Here is a 17,229-nt window from a genome sequence, read left to right as displayed (position 1 = left end):
GAGGGTGATTAATTTTAGTCTTTACAACTGTTATCAATACATGAACCTAAACATATGAGCATTTCAAAAGGATGTTCTTTATTGTGATGTGGTATGATACTACACGTACAAGTGCAAGTATAAGATGTTACATATTGATATATGTTCTGTTTGCACTGTTTTTTTCTTTTTCCAGTACACAAGGGGTGAATTGGTGAAACATTGGTGTTGCTTCACTGTGTGATCTGAACACTGTAAACCATCTGATCTAGTTGGGTTCTTCATATCAGCTCACCCTTACTCGTCGTTGGAACACGCCTCAAAGTTTGGAGAAAAGGCTGAAGTAAAGCCAGACATAAACTAAATTGACACAAAATGCCTTTCATCAACCATCAATCAGTACTCTTTTTTCCTTTCTAAGGCACTTCTATGTCTTCAACTTCTGAGGTTAAAATGAAGCTTGGAAATGCTAATGTAATATCCCTGAAAAAAACGTTATGATAAATTATTCTGCAAAAACTAATGGACGCTTTTTGATAAGTACTTCACAATATAAAGCTTTTGAGATGAAAAAACTTACTTCAAATATGGGAGTGTCATATTCTTTAGCAATGAAGGATAAGTCTTTACTAATTCACACCATTCTTCTCGATCTATCTTCCCGTCACCTTTCAAATCTGCTTCAGTAAATGTCTGTGGAAACAATATACAAATATATTATGTATGAACCACCGGGGGGGGGGGGGGGGGGGGGGGGGGGGGGGGCGGGGGGGGGGGGGGGAAGCATGGAAAGGACTTTTGTTATATACCTTATCCACAATTGCCTCGACAGCATCATCTGAGAGGAACAACTCTGATTCATGCAACAGAGCCAGAACCATCTCCGTCAACTGTGTTCAAGTGAACGATAATGAGCTTATGGCATATGAAAAAAACCAGGGAATGGCTAACAATTGGTTATTCAGGTTCTCACTGATAAAAAGCTACAAGTACTCACCTCTTCACGCTCAATAAACCCAGTTTGTCTCAGATCATACAGTTTGAAAGCAACTACAGGCAGAAAGTATTTCCATTAATACAATAGAGTTTTGTCAGATAAAGATTGTTAAGCGCGCTTACTTACAAATCATTGAGGTACATACATTCCATCTTATCCTTTACTGGTGAATTTGGGTGAAATACTCCCAATGACCGAACAAATTCTCCAAAGTCAATGACACCATTGCGTTTCAAATCAAATAAGTCAAAGATCTGCAAAAGACCGAATGTAAGACATTGTTCAGGGCGACTTCAGGCTAGACAAGAAAACATTCCGCGTATTTTCGTTTTGATATAGTGCTACAGGTTATATAGTAGAATTTGGCAACAAGAACGACCCAGAAGTATAGAAAGAAAGAAACTGAAGCTGCCCACTCACCCTATCTGCAAAGAGATTCTCCTTTTTATTGTTCCTAAAGAGCGCAAGTCGGAACTCTTCCTGTCAAAATATATACATGAAAAAAATGAATATGACTGCCATGAATTATGGAATAAACAGGAAATAATATGGCATCAAAAAACTCCTGTCAAGGTCCATAAATTTACTTACCTTATGAATTAGGCCGTCATCAATAATGGAGCTGCTCAATTTCTTGAATAACTCATACAAGGCCTCTACTTCACTCTCAGTGACTGCAGACGATAAATAACCAAGGAATGTATCAGTAAAAGGTACTCTGTATTAGTTATTACTCCATAGTATCTATACCTATTACAGAGTATTTAAGAACACAAGCCCATAGGGACAAAGACTTAATATTTGTTCATTTAGTTTTATTTCTCGTATTTCATCACCTTCCCCTTCCCTTTCTGAAATTAAACATCTTTCTTTCAACCTTTTATTGAACTAACTGTGCACGGGTCATAAGACTAGTTACTATAAAGTTATAAACAAAGATGCCATCACTGATATACAAAAAGTAATTGATATTAAACAACAGAGGTTCCATAGAAGCAAAACAAGTATTTATAGGGTATGCAGTACTTTGATATATGATGAACACTCACAGGGTGTTACAGAGGCAAGGACGGCAGGATCCTCGTATCCAGGAACACGACCAACTTTCTTCGAATAGCAGCAGCCCATATATAGTAGCAAAAATACTTCACCAACTAGCTATTTCTTCAGTTTAGCAAGCTTATACCACTTGGGATAATCCAACTAAAATCTGCACTAATGATTAACAAGATTCTTAGATTAAGTCTCATAAGGAGCTGCTGAGAGGCAATTAGTGTATACAGGATACATTCAAAGCTTTCTGCACATAGGAATACTAGCTATTGTTAAAGACAGCCAATAACTAACAGGGTTACAGGAAGTCAGGAAACATGACAGACAATGCAAACATCAAGCTAAACAAATGTCATCATGCATCCACAAAAATACAGCATGGATTCTGCCATGAAAATTATTATCAGGAAATGAGAACTATCAGTGAATATTGAGTACATGTAGCAGATGTCTAGGCAGCAGTCATGATCTCACAGTACTTGTGCATGCTTCAAGACAAATAGGAGTGCAGTCAATGCACACACATACACGCACAACATAAAAGCTGATTTCAGATGAGTGAATGCTTTCCACAACTAAGGGTATGGGATTCAGGGTGATGAATCATTAATAACCTGCTTTCTAAGAACTACACACTATTATCTGTTAGCTCAGCAAATTTGTAGCCACAATTAACTTCCTAATATCTCTGATATATCTTCGATGAGCCTAAACACATTAAAAACATGCCTGTGTTGGAGGAGAGTCTGCTTAAGTCAATGCAAACAAAAAGATGCTCAGCTATTATTTATCAACTTTTACGTCTTGTTTGTATTAGAGAAAAGTCCTTATGTGGGGTATTAAATTGTGGCTTACAGAAAAGCAAAGAAAAACCTAAAATTCATAATAGAAGAGGTCATATCCAAATCCGTCTATGCACAAAGCACCTGACAACAGGAAGATTTATACCGCAATGTTGCTATTATCGTATCCTGTATTAGACCATGTTGTTCATATGAATTTGTGTTCCCTAAAACAACTTTACAGTGAAACAAAGCCTAAGAAAATCTCTTCACTGTGTATACTCTCTCCTTCATACAATTATCACCCAAATAGAAGACCTATAATATCAACATACAGATCGCTGATTTAATTTTCTACACAGCCTTAAGATTGTGTCAGTTACAGCAACATGATCTGAAATATGCCTAAACTAAACATCTGAAATCAGCGAATATACTTGGTCAAGAATCATGAAACCATCAGATTTTAAGAGGTGAACATTCAAACACTGTAAAAAGAACGATTTCTCATATCTAGTCTAGTATAGTACAAAAGTGACAAGTCAAGGATCCTATGATTTTATGCCCCAAGATGATCAAGGCAGCCTAACTAAGCTAATTCTTTAGTAAGGAAGATTTTATACCTTTTTTTTTTTTTTTTTTTTTTTTTTTTGAGGAAAAGATTTTATACCTTCTTATTATGCCGTTCACTCAAGCTTTGCTAGGACTCCCTATCAAAATTTACATATTACAATCAAGCCACCTATATAAACACTAACACGAAGTTCACAAAACGAGAAAATGACAACTAATGTAGCAATTCAATGAAGCACCAGTGAACCATCTTTAACTACAAAAGTCGATATTAATTATCGGTGAAACACTGAAGCATAGCTAACTCTACTAATTATCCCAACGGTCCTGATCTCAAAAGACACATTGAAAAAGTTGAAGAAGCAAGTAATGGTAGTTGAGATTTAATGCAACAAATGGACGAAATTGAACTATATCAAAATTTTAACAAGTTGTTTTCATATCATAGAAAAATATACAATTGAAAGTGAAAGGGCAGTTAGCTAGCACTTATAAGCAACACCATCTAACCCTTTAAACATAATAATTAAAGCTTACATAAACAACTTACCAAACACATTGATGTGGCCAAAAACAATGATCTCAATAGGGAAACAAGTTGCACATTTTAAATAATTAAAAAAGTCAAAGGCTTTGAAGATATTGAAGATTTCTTAAATAACCCTACAATTTTGATAATTGCAAGTACTTATTTCAGGCGATAATCAACAATCCTGTCAAAGATTTTAAAGGCAATAATCAACGCAACCACAATTATAACAAGGACAACAATAATGTAAAACACGACTATAAGACGGGTCTGCTACGTGAACCAAGAATATCTTGTGTTATAAACGAAAGGATTATAAGTTTATAAGTTTATGACATGGTATTAACTAGTAGAACAAACAAACAAACAAACAAACAAAAAAAAAAAACTCATCTACATTAAAGTTGAACAAGTAGAACCCAAAAATATGAGGTTTTCAATAACTTATTTTGCCAACATTGTTATAAATCAAATTAGTAATCCTAAGACTAATAAGAATTGTCAACATTTTATAATTCATACACTGTAAACTTTTAAAAGTTAGAGTGCAACTACATTTTAGAAAGGAAATAATGCAACTTTATATTCAACCATGCAAAAGAAATTAATTTCTTGAACAACATTGATTCATCAAATTCTATTAGTAAATGCCCGCAAATAAATCAAACAACAACAATATATAAGCTGAATCTGATCATACAAATTTATTAAAAAGGTTTATACTTGTAATTAATTTCTAAGACATTGATATTAAAAAAAAAAAAAAAAGAAAGAAAATTTCACATAATCTGAAAGTACTAACCTGGGGAAAACGAAAAGAGATATGAAAAAAATGAGAAGAAATTAAAATGCGCTGAAAAAATGAAGTATTTAAAGGCTAGTAGTTGTTGTAATTTGTTGCAGAAATGGAAAAGTGAGTCTGATAAGAAGAATGGGTTTATTTTATTTTACTCTTTTTTTTTTTTTTTTTAAATTTTGTGCAAATTGCGTGATGGGTTTTTAATCTAGCTGTAGGTGACGAGCTCTCGTCCCCTATTATAGAAAATTCAAATTTCTATGGACTTTGAGTATAGAGTAGTGATAAACTGTTGGGCCTATATCGGGGGTAAAAATGTAATTTCACGTGATGATTACTATGCTATAAAAACCTAGTCTCTCTCCTCTCAATAATAGTATTCAACTATGTAATAACAGTATACAAAATAAGAATAACGGTAAACAAACCAATAATAACAGTATACAAGTTCATAATAGTTGAGCACCGACAAACAATTAACGTCGTCAATTTCGATCGAACTCTAACAATTTTCAACATATAACTCATCGCTTTTAATGGCTGGAGTCGTAAGTTTGTGTCTCCGACAAGGAACTTATCTATGTTGGAAGACCACTAACATCTTTCACCGCCCTTCGACTTTACTATCTTTCATCATTTAAACTCTTAATAAGTTCTTGCCACAAAATTCACACCTCCGGTAGATTGAACATTGCTCCTTGTGGATGAAGAGTACTACAAATCCAATGAGAATCAAACTCCAACAAGAAGTACTTCATAGCATTACTCACTCTTCTGTTTTTGGTTATGTTTTTTTCACTCTTCTTTTACCTTTTCTATTTTCATTTACATTAAATAGATATATGAAAAATAAAAAATATATTAAATCAAAAAAAATCATGAGAGTTGATGTTTGGTCAGTTCTTCCTTCTTACCTTAAAAATAAAAAATAAAAATAAAAAAAAATAAAAAATTACTACTCATACTCCCTCCGTGTTTTAATAAGTGTTGTTACACTGATCAAATCCGGCCGTGTTTTAATAAGTGTTACACTTTCTTTTTTTGGCAAAAAGCTACCTTTAAATATTATATCTCACTCCTCTCATGGTCCCTACCCAAACCCACTATTACTTTTTTTTATTATTATTATATACTTCTTCTCACATTCATTACTTTTCAATGAACTATTCACCTCATTGTCTTTCTTTTATATTTTTTTTAATACTCTAACTACTTCACTTACCTCTTATTTTATTTAAGTCAATTGAATTGCCTAAAACTATGTGCCGGTCAAACCGTAACACTTATTAAAACAAAGAGGGAGTAGTAGCTAGTCTCGAGACTTGCTATCTATAGATGATGCTTCTTTTATACTTCTTTATTTAAATAAGTGCATCAATTTGACTTTTGTGTTATTCATGCATCAATTTGACTTGATTTTATATTACTACCTCTGTTTCATTATTATTATTTATAAAAAATAAAAGTTTCCTATAGAGTCTTAGTTGCAACATATGTATTATTTTCTTTTTTTTTTGTTTTTTTTTACACCAAGTAAATGAACGGATCTAAATCTTCAAAGGATCAAGCCATGCCATCTACCATTTGAGCCTTAATATGAGTAAGGGTCAAGCTTTTCACAGTTCTCACGGCTCATGGCATCGAGAATTACCATCTTAATTGGGACACAACTATAACTACTCCTACGTTTATTGTCCCACGTGTAAAGGGCTTTGGACATTTTCTACTTTCTTGCCACGTACACGCAACATGCGAGTTGACTTTATTAGAACTCGATCCAAACTCGACGTGAATATTATAAACATTTTAATTTGGCGCAGATTAATTTAATTATACTTCGTTCGTAGTATATCGTATTATATATGTTTGTAATATCTATAGCTCGATATGGAACATAACCTAGCTCGTATCGATTAGGACAAGAAAACATGAAGCCGGCTATACTTCATAGTAGTATCTTACTCCTGTATTCCTACACTCTTTATTTTTAAATTTAAATATTACTTTGATTTTGTACACTATTTATAAAGGTATCAAGTATTGTAATCGTGACTAATTAATTTTTTTTTATTTTTTTTAATTTTTTTTAGTTTTTTTTATTGATATAGACATTCTTAAAGTATTAATGACCAAACTTGTGTACTAATAAATATATCCAATCAACTCAAACCCGCTTAGTTTGTAATTATATTTGAATATAATTATAAAAATATCAACTCAAGAGTCGAGATAAAATTATTGATTATTTACTCAACCATTAACCCGAATCACCAGCTACAACAACACAATGTAACCCCATACGAGTACAAAGTAATCCAAATTTTTTGACAACGTAACCCCGTACGGCTCATAATGAAACTACAATTTTGTTGCAGAACACCGACTAAGTTATACAAATGGCAATATATAGTACAAACAACCACGTAAAGGAATTGATTTATTATTCTTAATTATTGATTCAAGCTAGGCCATGCATGCAAAATCAAAATGAAGAGATTATTATCTAAATCAAAATAATAATTTGATTGATTAATATGCTTTGTTCATTGTTACAATGTTGCATTTAGAGAAGACAGAATAAAAATGGCCAAGATCTAAGGCCAACAATCATTGAAGAATGGCACGATAAACTACAAATTGTTCCAAGATATTTGGCCGTACGTGAATCTATCTGATATCATGATAATATTGCATCGTGTCCACTTCACGTAGCTGCAAAGTGTCGAGTCATATATGGTCATATGGGTGATCATAATTTACGTAAAATGGATCGAGTAATGATGGTCGTGGATGGTGCCAGTCAGATGTTTGAGTCATTGCGTTCCTTAGGCTTAATTATGTTCGGTGCCCAATCCTACATGCGACTGTATCTTGTCGTGTTTAATTATGTGCCTAGTTAAATCAAATTTGACATAATTAACATGCTTCGTAGTTCGTACTGTGTCTTGTCATGTTTTTCTTAATAAAAATAGCACAAGACCAAGACACGACACACATAGAAGTATAGAATGTGCCTTGTCGTCGAACAATAATATGACTTTTATAACATGACATTTATAATATGCGAAGCATGCAGCTAAACGATAGCACTTCAATTGCTATATTTTTGTAACAATGAAGGCATATATGGTTCATTCTCTAAGATTGTTTGTGTATTGTTCTTTCTTGTTTTACCACGGCCCAACTCAACCCAAGGCCATCCTACAATTCGAATCAATATTAAAAGTTGCATATCTCAAGTTAGAAATACATCCTTCTTATTCTCCCTCATCAAATTCTATATCATATTATCATATGATGCGTGTATGATGTAACTGGTAACCAAATATATAAGTTATCTCGTTGCTAAACAACTTCTAATTTTCCCAATTTGTTAAAATAGTTTAGATAATTAATAAATTCTATTCCCAAGCAATTTGCAAATTAAATCAAGGATTACTGAAAGTGACGTTATGAATGATTTAAACAACAATTACGGTAATATTCTAGATTATTTCTATAAACAACGAATCAAACAAAATTTTATATAGCTTAATTATGAGTCGTAGTGGACTAATCTTAATTTGTTGACCAATAAATTGTTTAATTAAGAACAATAGGTGTTTCAACCCTGCAAGGTAGGTGGATTTAGTTCAACATACTTAAAAAAAATAATGATTTTTTTTTAACATATGGTCATGACCAGACTATATAAGTACGTGGCACAAACATGTTTTATTTTTGAGCTCTTTCCCAAAAAATGTAAACTTTGTCTCCTAATACTTTGAGCGCTTTCCCTAAACAAGGTTAGGAATTCGCGTAATTCCCTAAATGCAGCCACTCTTTTATATATTCCCACTTTACCGTCCACGTCACCGGTTCAGTTGGAATTTTTTTTGACCAGTTTTTTTACAAAACCGCTACTTCAAGTAGCGATGTATTGAAGAAAACCGCTACTTGAAGTAGCGGTATACTCAATAAAAACCGCTACTTCAAGTGGCGGTTTATTAAGTGAAAACAATTCACAACAAAAACCGCTACTTGAAGTAGCGGTTTTGTTTTTAGAAACCGCTACTTGAAGTAGCGGTTTTCCCTGGACCGGAAAAAAAAACCCGGTTTTTTTACCCAATGCTTACGTGGACGGTAGATTGGGAAAATGTAAAGAAGTGGCTGTAATTTGGGAATTGAGGTTTTTCTTGACATTATTTTGGGAAAGAGCTCTAATACTTTAGCCAAATTTGATATTAATTAATGAATTGCTCTGTTTTTCTAAAAAAAAAAAAAAAAAAATCTAAAGAAAAGTAATCATTTAGTTTGGACAAAAGTTTTTAGAAAGAGAAATTTAGTCAGGTTTTGATCATTAAAGGTTGATAAAATAAAAAAAATAAAAAAATAAAAAAAAAAGGTTTAGTGTAAAATTTATTAATTTATTTTGTTTTAAATCATGTGGTGAGGGAAAGTGGGTATGGAGCATTTTTTTTCAACGTCTGGATTATGTGCATCCTTATGCATATGAAAAATAAACATTATGTAGCGATAAAGTTTTAATTTAGTTGTTAAAATTGAGGGTCCGTGCATTATATATTTATAAGTCATCAATCAAATTCCTCCATTGTCGTTGTAATTTGTATTTCCTTTTTTTTTTTTTTTTTGTAATTTATATTTGAATATTTTATACACCCATATTCAAAATATAATTTGCAAAATTTGTTTAAATTTGAAAAAAAAAATAAAAATTCATAACAAATCAATAGAGTGCCACATCATCATTTTTCATTTTTTTTTTATTGTTGGTGAGTAAGCCGTTATCCTCCTTAATCTTCATTTTTTTTTAAACAATCTTTATTTAGTTTCATTCACACGATACTTGATCACTTCGTCAGTTTATATATACATCTCCTCCGTTGAACAATTTCAGTTTGTCTCTTCTACATTTCTATTTAATATTATCTTCTCTATATTTTTTCTTCTTCTGTTTTTTTTTATAGGTTCTCCGTAGATTCTACTGTACTATGATATTCTTCTTTTATCTCATCCTTATACTCTCTTACATATATGCATGTAGTCATTCTCCTTTATATGCTCCTTAAGCCACATTTCAAACTATGCATAGATGCAAGTAATCATGATTAATGTTTAATGGTTTTAAACATACCGATCAAATTATTGAAATTATGTTAATTTACTTATCTTAGTATTATGTTTATCTAATATTTTTTTAGTTCAAATGGTTATATGGAGAATTATGCTTCTGATTTAGTACTATCAAACACCAGAAATTTATATTGTATTTTTAGTCAATTATAAGAAAGCCAAGAGGTATCAATGTAGAAGATTTATACAGTACACCAAACTTAGCATACTTATAATACTATCTGTTTTATTAGTTGGGTTGGGTTAAATATGTCTTCAAACTTATTTTAACAATGCATTAAAGTAAATATCTGGTGTTATTTTAAGGAGTGGAAAGAAACCTTGGCTCTTTTACAATATAAGTTCAATCTCTTTTACTATTAGTTATATTTGGTTTTCACAACATCATTTTGCTTCTACATTTACTTTTTACGTTTAGTTTCACATTTAATTTGCTCCAATTGATGGTTTTATATACAGTTTTGGATTTCACAGAAACAAGAAACTGAAGAAAAATGACCAGATCAAATGAGAACAGTCCGTTAATACGTCGCTAAATTGTTTAGGTTCATCGATTGCCACCTTTTCTCAATTTGCTTCATTGGTGTACTACTTTTACTCCAACATTACCCTGCGTTGACTATATTTTCTTGCTAAATGGTCTAATAACAATAGCTTACTAGCTAAATTGGTAGAACATTGTGAAATTGTACAAAGGTCGTGGGTTCAAATCCCACGTAGGTTTATATATTGGCTAAAAGCCTAAATCTAATTTCTCTTACAAAGCCAAAGACTACCCATAAGCCATTACAAAAAGATTCAATAATTACATAGAAGCTAAACAACAAAAGGAGAGTAAATCCCAACTACATCCAAATAAAACCGGTAGCAACAACTTTAAATAGAACAGCTAAATAAAAATTAGAATGAAAAGGGCAATTATTTTAATTAAGGAGGTAAATTTACAACTTCCCTACTTTAGCTCCAATGCATGTTTGTCATGTATTTTACCACATTAATGCAATTTATATTTACATGCATTTTGATTTAAATTAAAGTAATCCAAATATGTAATAAAACAATTTGTTAATAATAAAATAGATATTTAACTATTAAGTTTGGCACGTGTATTGCACGGGCTAATACTAGTTAAATTAAAAAACTGATGTATACAATCATCAAGGCCGCATAACTTCTGTAAGCAACCCTCTCACATAGCCTAATCATGAGGCCCAACTTTACTTTCAAATCTTCAGCTCCACGATAATACTTCATAATTCGTGTAAGGTTTCGTATTTGATATGTTATTTTGTATTTTTGTCAAGTCACTAAATTTCATGTCTGGAATTTGTGTTATTTTGTATTTTTGTATTTATGGATAATATGCTTAAGATTTCTGAGTTTAAGTAAATTGTTACAAAAACACGAGTGACATTGAAATACAAGTATAATTTTATTAACACTCCATAGTTTGATAAATTAAACAGGTTAAGTGAGTTTCCAAAGTAAGTTATTTTTGATGTCTTCTTCTACTGTGGTATAGTTAGCAAACAAGATTAAGCCCAATTTGCACAAATTCAAAGTTTCTTTTACTTGTTTCATTAAGACTTGAATTCCCAACAATATTGTAGTCCTATACCGTTCATTAGTAGACAAACAGGGTCCGTGAATTATTGTCAAGAGTATGAATTTTCAAAAAGAAACCAAATCATGAAAATCAAGGGGATGTGCCACTTTTCCAACAACCTTGCATCATTTTGCAATCTCAACAGTAGATACCTCAGTCCGTATATCTTGGAAGTAAAATAATTAATCATTCTTCTCGAGAGGAAGGCTTCCTAATATATACTAGTATTTCGTATAATGAGGATTTTATGGGAATATTAGTATATTACTAATACCATTTTAAACGCTTTAAACAATGATATCAACACCAAGGTTCCAAGGCAAAAGTAAGTATGAAACTGAGGTTAGAAAGAGCACAGAAGTAGAAAACTTCAATTCAAAGCCATCCCAAAATGTCTCCATCCAATTACACCAACACAGAGAAAAATGAGATAGCATGAAAGTGCAAAAAAATATGAAAACCCACCAAAGTAATCCCCCTCAAAACACCCCTCTATAAACACGAGATCGGATCGTTTAGCTACTCATATTTGGTATGCAGGGAGCAGCATCAGATTTTTCCTGCTCCTTCCATATCCTCCCAGTTACCCTCAGCTTCAACTCCTTTTTGTCCCCACCGGAAAAGAAAAGTGCCATATTTCGTTGGATGATAAGACCATCATGGCTATCTCTAACCTTACGGTGACTATCTCGGATGCTCCGAGGGGTTCCTTCCCATATAAGTTTCCTCCCATTTCCCCCAACCTCGAGGCTGTAACTGTAGTTTTGAGCCTCACTTTCGTCGCCCATGAAACGTAGGAATGCCATGTACACTGGAGCATTGTGTAGTTGGAAAGCCTCAAAATGGAGGCAGAAGTATTGACCCAAATAATTGAAAACCTGACAAAATAACAGACAAGTGAAAGATGAGAATATAAGAATGAGGGTAAGCCACTAAGGCAAATGAAAGAAGGCTAAGAGAGACCATGAGGTTGGAACTAACACAGACAATATGATCGATTATGTCATAGTTAAATCACATAATGATTCAAGAAATAAATTAGATTATGCTCAAAATATACAAGAGAGACTTTTACTGACCGTCAACATCCACGTAGCATTCTCCACTTCCCGAGGATTGGATTTTACATAGCGATGATTGAATGTATTTCCGGAATGCATGTCCACTTTGTGATCATCCCTTAGATGGGTCACCAAGCGGGGGATATCACCAACAATAGAGCACTCGGATCCTGCATAAGGACAGTTGTACGGTCTAAAATTGCACACTGTCTCATGTTTGAGCTTGCTATAATAAGGAAATATTTCTGGACACCCCAAACTGTAATATCTACAAGGAAGTTCAAGTGACTCTGCCACCTTCTCCAGAGCTAAGCACCTAATATCACCGAGCTCCTGTCTACAAGTTGGGCATCGGTTGTGCACCCTTCCTTTACATGTGGAGCACAATGTATGCCCATTATGGCACTGCAATTACACCAAAACCCATATAAATCAACTATGCAAGCTTAATATTGGTTTGACATGTTTCACTCAATCGTGAACAATAATTAACCCAGATGTGATTCAAAGTATTTAAGAGCTCTACTAATCAAATTCATAAAATAAATCTGAAAAAAAAAAGCTCCGCGCCACCAAACAGTTTGTAACAAGCTCTCCTCCCTAAATAAGGATCGTTCTATGAAAACTATAGCCAATCTCAATTGCAGAGAAGCCACATATGTATTTATTTAAACATTAAAGGCATTAGACAGTACAAGGTGAGGATAAAGAGGTACACACATTGCAAAAAATCGCCCTCTTGTCCTATCTATCGCATTAAAACAAAAAGATGGACTTATAAATAGATGCAGGACCAGCCTGCAAGTCGTAATATGACCCCTCTTCTATATTGAATAACTCGGTACCTATGTTACATGGACTCGGGAACGGGTGTCGGACACGGACACATGTCCAAGTGTCCGATCCGGCAAGTTCCAAAATTTTAGGACACGGGGACTTTGTCCGATATTTAGACACGGGTGCGGGGACACGTTAATATGTCACTTAAATTTATATAAATAAATTATATATTAGAAAAGTTTTAAATTTTTCATTATGTCTACCCCTATTTTTCTTTATTATAATTCTTTCCTCGGTAAATTTTCCTAATAAATGACAACCTTCTTCTCTCCATCTTCTCTATATTAATGGTGGTTTTCGAACAATATATGTTTTTCTTTCATGTTTCTTCTCTTTTTTCCTCTCCTCTCTTGATGGAAGTGTCCGAGTGCACAGTGAAGGATCGGACACGTGTCCCGTGTCCATGTCCGTGAAGTTTCGTGTTGACACGGACACTTCGTGATATTAGGCGTGTCCGATTAAGATAGCTCAGTACACATTGGCCAATTATAACAGTCTGCATATAAAGGCATGAGAGGTATTAGTTGATAAGTGATTATTTATACTTCTTGGGTCATTAATGTTGCATATTCTAGCATTAGATAGATTACCTATTATTTGGATCTAAATTTTTTTTTTTTTTTTTATAAAAAAAACTATGCAGGGCTACAATGAGGAATTGCATTCTCTTCTAAAAATGGTTTGGGACAGTGTATAGATTTTGCTAAAGAACAACAGCGGAAACTGGAAAAGAAAAAATTCAAGCAAATGCAAATTAAAAGTACTGTATATTCAGAGAATCATTTGATGAACTCAAGTTTCACCAGATCATAAGCTTTTAACAAACTGATTAAGGGCACGCATAACATGCAGTAAATTTCTGGTCAATTTTCTCATATTAACACAATTTCCCTTATTAAATTTTTCCTAAGGCTGCAATTCATCTCTTTAGCCTACTATATATTGAATCGATAATAGGTTTGTTTGCCCGTCTAAGCTGAAAGCTCCAAGAATTGAAGTATAAGCAATTATACAACAATTTCCTCCTCCATCCAAATTTCATCTTATATATTTCATTAACACAAACCTTTTGACTAATTCCAAATGCATAATGGCCACAAGTTATCACCCTGCAAGATGAAAATTACTTCACAAGGTTTTTTTTTCTACATATATGGACTGATCCTTCTATCTTCATGTCCAGTTACAAATCAACTCAGTATGACCTTGGCATCCGAGTTCCCCACTAAAAATTATTCTGATATCACAAAGTGACTTGAGTTCATAAAGAGACTTGACATCTTAATTAATGCTAGCAATCATCTGATACTAAAATCTAAAATGAAGGTAATGAAAAGTTGGAAATGAGTTTGTGTTCTACCACATAAACTATCCTTAATCAACACTTGGTATCCATTCAAAATAACTCATTCTCGTGAACATAATTTCCTTTCTTAATTTTCAATACCACCTAGAGAGATGATAATAAGAGGCACCAAGATCCATAAAAGACACCCGACTCCTATTAGGTAGAGGAGATGCATTAGTGCATTACCATGAGTCCATGAGCATTCACATGGGACATCTGACGTAGATTGCATATTCAGTATTTTAGATTGTAATCCCCATTGAGTTAAAGTTTAATGCTTCCAATAACGTACAGAAACCATTCAGTACAGAAACCATAATCATGCATGAGAGTCAAAATGCAATTAGAGGCCACAGTTAGAAAGAAGCAAAACAAACATATACAGTAGACTCCTTGGCCTATAATACAAACTACGGCTATCAAGGTTTAACCTCTTTAAATCTCGAAATAGTAAGCTCACTTTTCCATAGCTTGCAATTTAACGATCATTTAGTTGTAGGTGCTATGAGAAATGCATTAATAATTTTGGGACCAAACTAACATGTGATAACAATCAATTATGGTGTACTCCGCATCAAAGAGAGTTATACACAGCTAAAAAGATTGGCTTCACATCAAATATTTGCTTAATCAAACAAAATCGAGCTAAATCATACAATAATTATTGAATCAACCAACAAATCCATAAAAGAGGCTACATAATTGTGGTGGTACTCAAGCTTTAATTAATTCACATCATAACTTTTAAACAACCCACATTACACAAATTCACACAACATGATCAAACCCGATGACATTTATTTATGCTTTGATTAAATCACATCATATCTTTTAAATAACCTACATTACACAAAATCAAACAATTATTTAAGCTAATCAATCAAATAAAGCCTAACTAATCCACCAAATTTCAATCACATTTCCTTTAATCATACAAAAAAAAAACCCCAATAATTGCACAATATTATATCAAAATTAGTACAGATTTCAAACCCAAAAACAAAATCCCAATCAAGAAAAGAAAACCTAGTCCAATCAAACCCAATAAATAATAATAACAACAACCAAAAACCTTTAACAGCTAGGCCGTATACAAATTCATTCCCATTACCGCCATTTATTATCATCATCTAACAAACCAGAATTCAATCAAATTACAAAAATCAAGAGATAAATGATAGATTAATAACCTGATGAATTGGAGGGTACATAGAATTGGTACAAACAGGACATTCAAGCAATTCATGAACGCTCGTTGCCGGCGTAATTGCCGTGGGGATCACATTACTCCTTTGTTTGGCGGGAAATTGGTGGTGATTGTGGTTGTTGTTGTGGTTGTTATGGTGGTTGTCAAGATGAGAGATCTCTTCTTCCTCCATTCCATCCACTGAAGATACACACTCAATACTATCTATATCCATTTTAATTTCAATCAAATTTAATCAATTTACAATACCCACAAATCGAATTGAAAATCCCAATTTTCAGAATCTCAAAATATGTTGTAATTTGAATTTAATTCTTAACCCAATTTTCTCTCTCTACAAAATTGAAAAAACCCTGTTCTTCTCTGTTTCTTGCTCAAACTTAGAGAGAGAAATAACAATTCAAACACCAAAAAAGAGAAAAAAAAGAGAGATAAAGGAGGGAAGATGGATTGATCAATTCCAAAAGAATCAAAATTTAATCTTCCCTCACAAAAAAAAAAAGAGAGTTCTTTTCTTCTTCATTCACTCTTTCTCTCTCTAGATTTTTTTTCTCTCTCTAAAATTTCCTTCTCTTGACTTTAGAGAGAGAAATTCAAGGATAATCGTCCAATTTCAAAAATGGTTTTTTAACTGTTTATGATCCAACGGACAAAAAGTTGGCAATTTTTAGAATTTAAGGATTTTTGGAATTTTTAAGAAATAAATTAAATTTATGAGAATGTGGAGAAGTTGTAGGAAGATGAGTGGATGATGTGCACGTTGATTGTGGGGGCTTTACAATTATAATGTGATGTCGAATTACTACTTTACAAGTTGGAGTATAATTGTGTCACATTGCTTTGCTTTTAGATATCTTAGTATCTTACATTCTTACCTAAGTTTAGTAGTGTTTGTTTGAGTAGTTGTTTAGCTTGTTTTGGTTTTATATATGATTGTTTTTGATTGGTTGCTTGCCGTTCACAATTGGCTCCTCTTAAGGATTTATAGTGGGTTACTTTTTGTTGTGGTAAAAAATATAAAATGATTGGAATCTTAATCTAATCTTGTTGAAAAAGAAAAGGTGCATTGAATCATATATTGAACTTGAAGAATTGATGTGTCATTGATTTGGTCGTGTTGTCAGCTATGTAATGAGTTACAAATTACAATCATCCATGTATTTGTTCGAAATGGGTTGATGATCTTCAATTGATGATTTGATTAGATGAAGAGATTCATGAAATCTCAAAAGTGTTACTAAATATTACCAAAAACTATTACGGAGTAATAACTTTTCCCTTTCTCTATTTCTTTCACTCTTCTCTATTTGACTGCATAAATTGCT

At 32.9% G+C, this 17,229-nt stretch overlaps 2 protein-coding genes across 2 annotated transcripts; both read right to left on the bottom strand.

Annotated features, from left to right (window-relative positions):
• Positions 1-55: 55 nt before the first annotated feature.
• On the bottom strand, positions 56-6,916 carry LOC110728646 (calcineurin B-like protein 4). The gene is made up of 9 exons (XM_021908293.1): positions 4,716-6,916; positions 2,026-2,186; positions 1,568-1,650; positions 1,397-1,456; positions 1,122-1,230; positions 977-1,029; positions 789-869; positions 560-672; positions 56-462 (listed from the first exon to the last, which is right to left on the bottom strand). Exons 2-9 carry the CDS (start codon positions 2,102-2,104, stop codon positions 396-398), a joined length of 645 nt encoding a protein of 214 aa, XP_021763985.1. The 5' UTR covers positions 2,105-2,186; positions 4,716-6,916; the 3' UTR covers positions 56-395.
• Positions 6,917-11,760: 4,844 nt separating this feature from the next.
• LOC110728639 (E3 ubiquitin-protein ligase SINAT5-like) lies at positions 11,761-16,765 on the bottom strand. The gene is made up of 3 exons (XM_021908285.1): positions 15,888-16,765; positions 12,528-12,914; positions 11,761-12,326 (listed from the first exon to the last, which is right to left on the bottom strand). The coding sequence occupies exons 1-3, from the start codon at positions 16,116-16,118 to the stop codon at positions 11,964-11,966; spliced, it is 981 nt and encodes a 326-aa protein (XP_021763977.1). The 5' UTR covers positions 16,119-16,765; the 3' UTR covers positions 11,761-11,963.
• Positions 16,766-17,229: the final 464 nt, after the last annotated feature.

This window comes from Chenopodium quinoa, unplaced genomic scaffold, assembly GCF_001683475.1.
Source record: "Chenopodium quinoa cultivar QQ74 unplaced genomic scaffold, ASM168347v1, whole genome shotgun sequence".
Lineage (NCBI taxonomy): Eukaryota > Viridiplantae > Streptophyta > Magnoliopsida > Caryophyllales > Amaranthaceae > Chenopodium > Chenopodium quinoa.
The sequence above is the reverse complement of the archived record's forward strand: the minus strand, read 5'-3'. Positions and strand labels throughout refer to the sequence as shown.